Source organism: Glandiceps talaboti, unplaced genomic scaffold, assembly GCF_964340395.1.
Source record: "Glandiceps talaboti unplaced genomic scaffold, keGlaTala1.1 scaffold_32, whole genome shotgun sequence".
Taxonomy (NCBI): Eukaryota; Metazoa; Hemichordata; class Enteropneusta; family Spengelidae; genus Glandiceps; species Glandiceps talaboti.
Genome location: NW_027554291.1, coordinates 1,316 through 13,195, shown reverse-complemented (window position 1 = coordinate 13,195; position 11,880 = coordinate 1,316). Strand labels below are relative to the sequence as shown.

Here is an 11,880-nt window from a genome sequence, read left to right as displayed (position 1 = left end):
CAGTTGTTTCGTCGTTAATTACGAATGCATGATGATAATTTTTTCTTTAGGGTATTAGTGTATGAAAACAGAAATCATGTCACTTTATACTTCCATTCTTTATGACGTGTTGATCGAGCAGTGAGAGGGTGGGGGGGGGGGGTGCGTTAGTAACTTTATAAACTAATTTATAAATTCAGTCACATGTATGATACACACATCATGGCGGAGAAGTTTTGAAAAGGTTTTAAATTAAAATCATGATTCACTGACTTGTGTAAATATCTCGACATTCTGCTTGATTGTCTTGCCAATATTTTTCTTCCTACATGAAGCAGATTTGTCATGTACTTGTAACTTCTAAGGCTGACGTGAAGGGAAAGAAAGTTTTCTAGTCGATCGATCGTCTGAACTATCCCTGTCACGTCCCGTTGGTTACCGTCCCATATATCTAATTTGCATAGATCTAGACAGTGAAATCTCAGTGCGTCATCAAACTCTTTGAAGTGTCTGGCGCCGTGACATGGAGGATTTTTCCCCCACTGCTGTTGGTGGAAGTTGGACGTGTATTTACATCTACAAACATCCAAACGGTTAGTTTCTCGAAAACTACACTTGTTTCTACCATGTTCGCGTCATTAATTTTGTATATTATGTATGATTGTGTATGGTATGATGTGAAAGAGCGTATGGATGTAATTGGGAGAATGAAGTGTTTGAGACGTTCGAAATCTCAGATTGTTTTCACCGAAATCACTGATAGGGACTCGGCATCACACAGTTGTTTCATCATTAAGTACGAATGCAAGATGACAAGTATTTTCTTTAGGGTATTGGCGTATGCAACCAGAAATCATGTCACTTTATACTTCCATGCTTTATGTACAAATGTAAGTGGTGGAGTCGAGCAGTGAGAGATATGGAAATGCGTTAGTAACTTTATAAACTAATATTATAAATCACAGTCACGTGTAAACAAACATCATGGCGGAGAAGTTTTGATAAGGTTTTAAAACCACGATTCACTGACTCGTTGTCATTATACATCTCAACATTCAGTTTTATTGTCTTTGGCAATGTTTTTCGTCCTACATGAAGCAGACTTTTCATTTACAAAAATGTACTCGTAACGTCTGAGACTGATGTGAAGGGGGGGGGGGGGTCTAGTCGATCGTCTGAACTCTCTCGCGGTCCCGTTTCGATCACAGTCTCAAGTTCACCGTCGCGTCGTGTAACAACTGCAGTCAGTTTGTTCATACAGTTCAGTCTCAAATTTTCTGACCTTTGCTAGATTTTGACCAAAATATCGTATATGTGGCAAGTTACAAGGTTAAACCCTCGCACACCAAAAATGTTGCTCGGTTCATAATATCGCGCCGGACTCAAATATATTTGAATTTCATCCCTATATATGGCTAATCTTCAAATCAGATATTGTCACATGACATAAAACAATAATTTCACAACTTACAGTATTGTTTTCAAAGGTTGTGCATAAGTTTTGGCGACGTTAAAGTTTGTGTTAGAAATGTCTCAGGACACTTCATATTTTGTGTCTAAGATGTACATTGTTTGATATTGGATGACACAACTCAAGTAACTGCTATTGCAATTTACTCTATCTGTCACAGAGTGTGACACACTATGACTGCATCCATATATTGGCATACTGTATCAATTTTGGTTTCAACATGCTGGCTGACCATCAACCAGGTTTTACTTGCATCATGCCTTGATACATGAACTGATGTAATTGCTTGACAAACTACATAGTGGTGCAAAAAGACTTTCATAGACATGCAGATTCCTATACATCTACAATTTATATTCCTATACACCTGATTGGCAGACAGAGCCACAATGTGTTGTAATGTTTAGATTTGGTCAACCATAACTCAAATCTTGTTTTTATTGAATGCTGTCAAAAACATCTGAGAGACTGAGATGGCATGTACACTACAATTTGATATGTCAGCTGTTATCTGTTTAAATTTATCTGTATGGTAATAGCATGTCCCACCCTTTCAAAATTTTGGCATATTTTGAAATCAGTGTTGGTAAAGTGAAGTACAAACTTGAATTTTTGCTTTAAGCCAGTCATCTGCTAAGTTTCTACATTTAGTAGGCTTCCGCCTTTTGATTTCCCAGTCAAAAAGTTGTCAAAGCTTGGGGGTCATTGCAGTTCAGTCATGGAAAATCCTGTTCTATCAACACTATCTTAGAATGAAAGCCTATCAGCTTCATGAGGCAAACTTAATTTGATTGGACAATCATTGAACATATGCTGGTCAATATAGAAGCTTAGATTGCAGAGTTCTTTTAATAGTTGAGATTATTGATATTAATGATTTCCTCTCTCTTTTCCATGATCTGTCACTAGTATCAGAGCAGAAATGTCTGTCAAGTCATTTATAATGGTAAGTAGTTTTCTCTTAGTGATTGTGAAACATTTACAATTTGCAACAACTTTCCTGCCAAAATTTTTCCAACAAAGTTCTTGTTAATTTGTATTATTTGGACATATATCAACTTTATTTTAGACTGGAATGAAAGAAATGTTATTTACTAATGAAGAGTCTTACACGTACATTTGCGAAAAACATTCATGAATTAAAGTTAATTCTGTGTATAATTTGTTTGTAGTAACAAAAGGAATACAGTATATGATTATTTTCTCTTTGTTGTCCTGTAAATCATTGGTATTTTTATAGTACACCTTGGTGTACATTAGGCTCAAGTATCAAGCTTGTAAACACAACCTATGTATTAGATACATTGTTGTGTATAAGTGACTGGTCGATACACAATCAACTGTTTTCCCAACTCATATCAGCTATATGACAAGAATTTCCATTCTGGTTCATGTCTAACGGTTTAAGGGGGATAATCAACTGTAACTTTGTCTCCACCCTTTTGGTCCCCATAGTGTGTGGAAAAAAGGTCAGATAGATACCTAAATAAATGTATGTGATGTGTGTACAATCTCATTCTGCACAAATTATATAAGTATGTGACTAAATGCAGCACCAGTCAGACAAAAATGGGATACTCTGTTATGTTTTTCAAATATCTTAATTTCACAGTGTAATTCATGTACTTTTAAAAATAATTCACAGACAAGGCAGAGGAGAGGGTCTCCTGCAATCTCTCCCAGAGAAGTAGCAAAGAAATGTGTTACAGAAGGTATTGATATACCTAAGGAAGGCCGGTTTGAGATACGCTTTATCAACAGTTTTAAAGGTGAGACAACTGTAAACTTTTTAAATTAATGAAAGAACCAAAAAATATGGGAGCATAGGAGGTGTGTTTCTGCCATATGTACTTACATGTGAGCATTACTTCAGAGTTTACATATCTGTATAACCAGATTCAGAAGTATACTGTTTACATAAATTTGTATTAAATGTATGTTAAAGGTTGGCGGTCGTCTAATGCGCATGTGTGAGTTTTCGCAATGTTCGAGTGTTTACAAACAAGTTGAATTGTTCCCTCTCCAGTCTGCAATGAGGTGTCCTTCAGCATTCAAAGTTTCTGTCAGTGTTATAAACCATTTCCCATTTCGTCTGTTGCACATCTGAGGGACCCACCGCCACACATGTGCTACAGATGACCACCAACATTTAAGATGATGTACAAGATGTACACTATGTTAAATAGTATGAAAGGACTTTTCTCATTTTAGTAAATTATTGAACTTCCATGGAAAGGAACAGTCTCTGACATACTATTGAATACATTGTCCATCAGTTGCCCTTGTATGCATCCTGCACTTTTCTCTGTATTAAAGTGTTTTTACTAATATTTTATTTGAATGATTGGGATTTGGAGTGGTAAATAAATTATTATTATTTTGTATTATCTTCATGCAGTGGTGTTTAAAGTCATCATATGTAATAAGTATCCCCCTTCCTACCCCTACCCCACCCCCATGACAATACATGTCAAGTTAGGGATCATTATGCAGTGTCATGTTATAATGTAGAGATTGAAACTGTGGGAGCCTTCAGTAATTGCAAGGAGGGGCAGAGCAAATCACCCTTGGTTTGTCACAAGCACTGACCCCTCCCAAAATTCTCCACTTTTAAAACCTGACCCTCTCCTTGTTTCCTTTAGTTAAAAATGACCCCCCCCCCCCCTCCCCAAGCCACTGCATGGGTACAAGATTTACAGCTACTGAATATCTTTTCATGAAATGTTAGTGACCAAATTGTTCTGATTTTTGATTTTTGTGGGGGGGGGGGGGGGGGGGCACAAAAAAACCCTAAATGGAATGTCGGGATGAACAAGTGCCAGATATATAAAATAAAATATATAAGCAAAATGGTACACATTCTTGACTTTGTGCACAATAGCCTTCAGAAGGTTTGTTAGCATTATGGCTCGATGACAAAGCAGTGCAGTTATTATTAGTTCCTGTCGGACATAATCCGGGACGGGGATTTATAGATTGGGCTCGGTGTGTCCGTGCATCCAGAGTCATTTCTCAGACATAACTGAACCTATTTCTCTCAAACTTGGCACAAGGACAACACACTATGGGGTGCATATATGCACGTGATTTTCTTTTGAAAATGATTACATCAGAGATGGAGATTTTGGGTCAAAAAATGTGATTTTTGGTTTTAAAAAAAGCTTAACTCCAAAACTACTGGGTAGATTGGCATGACATTTGGTGGGAACATTCTTAGGGGTGAGGGTATTGGGATTTATTTATGACATGATGAGATTTCCCCAATAATATGCAAAATAGGGCTAAAAATGTGTCTTTTTGGTCAAAAATGTATAATTCCAAAACTACTCATCATATTATGACTGAAATTTGGGTGGAACATTCTTCAGGGGGTTAATACTAAGAGTTGTTCATGATGGTCCCATCAGTGATATGCAAATTATGGCTAAAAATGTGTCTTTTTGGTAAAAAATCTACAATTCCAAAACCACGGAACAGATTGGACTGAAATTTAATGGGCATGCATCTAGGGATGTATGGACGAAGAAATAGTAAGCATACAACAATACCATTAGTGATATGCAAATTAGGTGTGAAAATGTTCATTTTTGGTAAAAACTTACATCTCCAAAAGTACTTGGTCAGTAAGTCTTAGTCTGAAACTTGGCGAGATGTTTCTGAAAGTGTTATTCTGCAGATTTTCTTCAAATAATTTGGCAAAATTGGCCCTAGCAACCATGAGACACCCTTAGCAACAAACAAATGGCAGTATATTTTGGTCAAATAATAACATCATCTGGTGGGCAATTCAATAAACATTCAAAAAATGTATGCAAATACCATATCAACCATGGCCACACCCATAGCAACAGCCAAACAGTGCTGTATTTCACAAAGATAATGGGGATTCTTAGACAAGTGAACAATCATTCCAAAAGCAACCATGACCACGGCCTTAGCAGCAAGAAAACGGGAGTACATTCTTGTCAAATAATGCTTTCTTTTGTGATGCAGTCTAAGATGGTTACCAGGCAGCCATTTTGTTATGATCTTAATTACATGTACAAAGTTATTACACAGATACAGCAGCTATTGTGTTACAAAAACTCATGTTGGAACCCAATTGGTAGACATGAATTACCAGTAGCATGTCATTTGTCAATTTGTGATTGCACCTATCCCAGATGAAAACTGATACAATCAAAATGGTAACCAACACCACCACAAGAGTGGGGACTGTGTTATCTATGATGACTTGTTCACTTAAATCTTTTCCATAGGTAGTGGATAGAACACATAAGTTGACAAGCTTATTATATTTCCTAAAAATCCAGCAGAAACCTACTGCAATGATCATGATCAAAGTCTGACTAGAGACCATCTGACTTAGCGAGCTAGGCACTGTGCTGAAAGATGCTCTAAAGTCAAACTCAATAATGTATATATTGTATATTTTTATCTCGACACTGTGTGAGAAGAGCCTTTGGCTCAACAGTCTATCGAGTTTAAATAAAGTCTAATAATAATAATAATAATAATAATCATACAAATTTCACTTCCTAACTGACAATAAAGGGAACCAGAGTCCAAAATTTAAGGAACAAATTATTGATAACTTTATGATTTTATCAAAACTACAATGACTTGTATAAAAGTTAAAACAATAAGGGGTCATACCAAACAATGCCCAGTGCACTGAAGGACAGGTAGATGCAAAATCCACAATTTGGTGTATTGTACAGAAGTAAAGGCAAGATCAACCACAACTCAATTTTGCCCATGTACCTGCCCCTCAGCCCATCAGTTTAGTACATTCTCTTGGAATATTCCAGAAGGGTTTATTTTGCATAGAGATAATATGAATACTATAATACAGGAAGGGTCTTAATCCTTATCTTATGTGTCTTATATAGCATATAACGATGTGATCAATCACTGCAAATTACTCCTAAAGTTATGGATTTGTTGACACACAGAAAGTTTTCCCAACAGTGCAATTTTGCATTTATTTTTCAATCCCACGATTCATAAGTGACATATATATTTACTTGTTCAGCTAATTAAATATGTCAGTAATGGCATGAAAAAAAGATAATGAAAATTGTAGCCAAACAAGTATTCTGTTCTATTCTGTCAGCCCATTTAACTTTGTGTTAATTGGTGATTTTATGAATGTACACGGTCAACAACTTTGTGCACAGGTAGAACTCTGTAGTAATTAATATGGAATACGTTTACAGCAACTGTTGGCTTTTCTATGTGTTGTTGTATCTGTGTTTCATCTGTGTATGTATCTGTGGGGTGCAGGGGGTCTAAGAAAAAAAAGAAATCATAGGGGTGCCAGATAATTTATATAAGGTTTAGTGGGGGGGGGGGGGGGGCAAATAAAAAAACATCGCTTGATTAGAAATCCCCCCCCCCCCCCACCACGAATTAAACAACACAATTAATGTACACTCCCTAAGTGGTACACTGGTTCAGATGTCATGAGGCCATATAATCTCTGGAGCCAATGTTTGACAGATATGTATGGGCAGATAGCATTCAGTTAGCATCATAATGTCAATTGTCAATTTGTAATATTACATCCATTCCATACAAGAAGTAGTACCATTTAAATGGGACTGAACACTTCCCCAATGGGTTGTTACATGTATGATTACTTGTTCATATCATGATGTGTAATGCTGTCATTATTAAAATGGTCCTTCAATTTACTAGTCTGATCTATAATATGGTTCTTCTCTACAGGCAAAGGTGTGTTTGCGGCAAAAGAGTATACAAAAGGGGACTATTTAATGTGGTACGAAGGTGAAAGACTTTCAGGAAAAGAGGCATCTGAAAAGGAAAATGAATATGATGAAACAGGAGATGGGTCTTATATTTTCTTTTTTAAAGACAAGGGTAAACCTGTGGCGTAAGTAGGGTTATTCTTTTATTATTTTTAAGAGTCTCTTAATTTGTCTGTGCTCTCATTTTTTAGCACAACTGAACTGGTTCAGTAGTGCTATAGGCATTACAAAGTATGTCTGTCTGTGTGTATGTATGTGTGTAAACAACTTAAAGTCAAAAAACTGTGGGACCGATTGCTTTGATATTTGGTGGTTATGTTACCTGTGGTGTATAGTTGAGAAATTGTTCAAATGAAAATGATCACATCAACAAACTTAAATTCCAAAACTACCGGGTAGATTGGCCTGAAATTTGGTGGGAACATGCTTAGGGGTGAGTAAATGAAGATATGTTCATGACATAATAATTTCCCCCAAAATATGCAAATTAGGTCTATAAATGTGTCTTTTTGGTCAGTAATGTATAATTCCAAAACCACTCAGCAGATTAGCCTGAAATTTGGGTGGAACATTCTTCATGGTGTTTATCCTGAGAAATGTCCATGATATAATGGTCCCATCAGTGACATGCAAATTAGGTGGATAAATGTTAATTTTTGGTCAAAAATGTATCTCTAAATAGTAGTGGGTCAATTAGGGACCGGTCAGAATTTACGGCGGGGGGGGGGGAATTATTTTGGTCCAAAAAAATTTTGCAGCCCCCCCTTCGCGCTCTCAAAAAATTTCATGGCCCCCCTAAATGAACCCATATAACTTTTAATTCAGAGATAATTTGGCAGACACACGCTTTCTTGGCTATTTACTGCCTCATAATTAAACGAGAAAGAGTGAGAGAGATACAGAGAGACAGAGAGAGAGACAGATACAGAGACAGAGACAGACAGAGAGAGAGAGATAGACAAACAGATAGACAGACAGACAGACAGACAGACAGATAGACAGCGACATGTAGTCAGAGACCGAGACCGGGAGAGACAGAAGTGACAGAGACTGAGACAAGAGAGAAATATATATACATACAGACAGATAGCGACAGAAAGACAGAAGAAGACAAACACAAATACATTCGCCTGGCTGTCACAAACTCATCATTGAATATAGGTATTAGAGGTTATTGCCGCAAAGCCGCAAGAAATTTTTAAATTTACATGGTAAATGGTTTAATTTGGTACATATTATGAGCAAAATATTTCATGGCCCCCCCCCCCCCCCTTTCAGACCATCGGAATTTTCATGGGCCCCCCCCCCCCCTTCAAGCCTCCCATTTTTTTCATGCCCCCCCCCCCCCCCCAATTTCTCCCCAGGCCCCCCCCCCTGCCGTAAATACTGACCGGTCCCTTATACTGAAACTTGGTGAGATGTTTCTGAAAGTGTTTTTGTACAAATTTTCTTCAAAACTTATGACAAAATTGGCCCTAGCAACCATGACCACGCCCTTAGCATCAACGAAATTGCAGTATATTTCAGCGAAATAACAATATCATCTGGTAGGCAAGTGAGTAAACATTCAAAAAAAATATGCAAATACCCTAGCAACCATGACCACGCCCATGGCAGGGATCACTTTGGGGCGCGATAACGTGATATTTACAATGTCAAAATGGACATGTCGCGTCCAGAAAACTCAATTGGGGAAAAAAATTGCACTGTCGACACTAACAGTGCCTCAGTGATAAACGTGATCTAAAAACAATCCTTTAAAATAAAAGCTTTTGTATAGTGACTAAATACAAGTGATTTCTAAGTACCAGTAGCTCAAACGACTATTCAAACTGATCTGATCAAATTTGCCGTATTGTTTTCAATATGAATAAATGCGTAAACCCGCTAATGCTAGTAATGGAATGCATGATAGTAATACTAATAGTTACCGGTGTGATTCGCACTATGGTATAAACTTCCAGTAAATCAATGGCAAAACCACCGTGAAAAAGAGTTTACCTGACTAATATACCTTTTGAAAAAGTGATGATGTTATCTCTGATTATCGGTTTCATATTCAATTTTACTCTGAAAATATCGTTTAGTTTGTAGTTTTTCGTTGTCTGATCGTCGACTCGCAACATCACACGACGAATGCATGGATACTAAATATGACAGCCATTACGTTATATACTATAGCGAGTTTTCAGTAAGTCTCGTGTATCATGAGTTTTCGGACTACACGATGTGTAGCTAGCCTACATACAAATATTTGGTGTTTCAAAAGTCTAATTTATCTTTGGACATTTAGCTTTTCTAAGAAATATAATTAAAAAACTCGTTTTAAAAATCAATAACTCAACTTGTGATTTTGTTATTGGTTTCAACTCGTTTTTATTAGCTCCGCTGTCAGCGAAAGCTGAAAGCGTAGCTTTAGGTATAGGTGGGTATTGAGGTATAGAGAGTAGAGTGAATCATATGTGTCCGTCAAACTTTTATATTTTCACTATCTACTCAGGAAGTGACAGTCAGAATTCTTCGATATTTGGTGTGCATGTTCCCTGGGGGGAGGCTATTCAGATTTGTTCATGCCAAGTTGATCTGTGCCATTTTCAATTTTTTATGATTTTTTTTCCAAAAATGACATTTTCATCAACTCCTCATAAACTTTAAGTCAGATTGCTTTGATATCTGGTGTGTTGATGCACAGAGGGTAGCTTACTTAGATTTGTTAATTTCAAGTCAGCACGTCTTCTCTTCTATTTTTTATTATTTTTTTTTTGAAATTTGAAAAAAAAATTAATATGTTAATGAGCATTATGACCGACGCCATATTGGAAATCAGTCCGCGAGACTTTAGGTAAAGTGCAACTTTTCAAAAGACACTATTGACGTCAAACAAGCAATGTAATATGTGCTATAGTCTTAATTCTACGCATTGTGTGCCCAAATGACAAATATTTGTTCGAAAAAGGGTTGTAAACTTCAAATCCAATTCTCTCTCCACCCCTCCTACAGAATGGTTCATTCCAGAGTATGCACCTCATGATCATTGTGAGAAGTCTTCCACACATCGTCCGAGAAATCGCTGCGTTCAGTGTCATTATTCACAGAATTGTTGTTTTCGAGTGAAACCCCGTCTTGAATTGTATAACTCTAACAAATGAAGACATGTCAAGTTATATTTTGAAAGTTGTATCGCTAGTTTGAGACGATTTTCTCAAGTACTATCGGGGCTTACTTGGACTTGGACCTTACTCCAGTTGATCATCGGGAAGTTTAGACAGCTCGATAATTCTTTCTGGTTTTAATAGTTTACAACACTTTTGATCGCGCAGATTTTGTTGTTGTGATGAAAAGAAATTAAAAAAAAGATCACTTCAACCATTTCGTTGTGTTTTCTTTATGAAAGGTAATCGAACATGAACGAGTGTTACCACTGTAACCAGGAGGGTCTATGCTGTAACGTATGGCAAGGGTTCGACGACATACACGCTGGTCCGCTATTCCGCGACTAGTAACTTTCTGTAAAGGACCTAAAATGCCCATTGCAGGTCCGACGGGATAGTGACTTTTCGATAGGTATATCAGGGAGCTCAGAATTCAAACCACCGGCTATATGATGAATTCACGGTCATAGTAAAATTCATTTGATTTTTAATTTGCTATTTTGACCAACTCCGGTTGTCTATTCGCGATAAAATTACGATTAGTTTGGAAACGGGGTAGATTTTCTATGATTCCGTGTCATAAAAGCATGTGTTCTGTAGTTTTCGAAAAGCACACCCGGTGGGAAAGTCGCCCAACAGGCGATCTCGCGCCATTGCTGTACTACGTGGCACTTTATTCTGGCGGGGTGTCTCTTGAAAACGGGAATAGCGAAGGATGAGCCAATCAAGTGAGACCTTTCAAATGTAGCTAATATTATAGCCAATAAAATTAGTTGTACGATGATATGTGTATAATAAGGCCTCTACACTGTAACAAGTAAATAGTAAAGTTGAAATCTTTAGTCACATGAATTCATATTTATGTACGGATGCGTAGTCTTTCTGAACAGTAATTTTTAGATCAGTTAGTATTTAAACTACGTTTCTGAGTTAATTATTCGGTAGGTTATTGACGAGCTCCCTTTGTAAAAACGCTGTACAAATTGGATGTCGGCGTTCGCCCGGCCACGTTCAACGCAACTAGTGAAGCTCAATCATAACAATGGTGGCTGTCAAAATCGAAGACGCAATTTGACCGTGTTGTTATTTCAGTGAGTTTATTCAGCAAGAAAACAACGTGTTCTATGTTTTTGTACTTCCTACATGATGTGATGATCGTTTTTTTACCGGTACAACTTGCAGCCTACAATGAAACTGCTAACTTACTTAGTAACACTGACCATGCATGGATGTATTAGTGATACGATTCCGTGTCCCGTACGCGTGTTCATGTTTTGGGGCACATTTCTAAATACGCGAAACCAGTTATTGAATGTGTAGTGGATATTGATATTCAGTTTGAAAAACTTTATTTTGCGAACGGTTTTGTCATTTCTTAGTAATTATAGGGCCGACTGTACTATCACGTTTAACGTTTATGTCAACCCGGAAGTACATAGACACGAAAATAGACGAAGTGACCTGTACATGTAATTAGTAACAAAATTTTGCTGTAACTGCTGGTAAC

At 37.2% G+C, this 11,880-nt stretch overlaps 1 protein-coding gene across 1 annotated transcript; it reads left to right on the top strand.

The window, feature by feature from the left end:
* Positions 1-320: 320 nt before the first annotated feature.
* Positions 321-7,346, top strand: LOC144453275 (N-lysine methyltransferase KMT5A-like; the record flags this gene model as incomplete). Its single annotated transcript, XM_078144543.1, has 4 exons — positions 321-572; positions 2,360-2,396; positions 3,096-3,219; positions 7,181-7,346. Coding segments are annotated over exons 2-4 (314 nt in total), but the record flags the coding sequence as incomplete, so codon positions are not given.
* Positions 7,347-11,880: the final 4,534 nt, after the last annotated feature.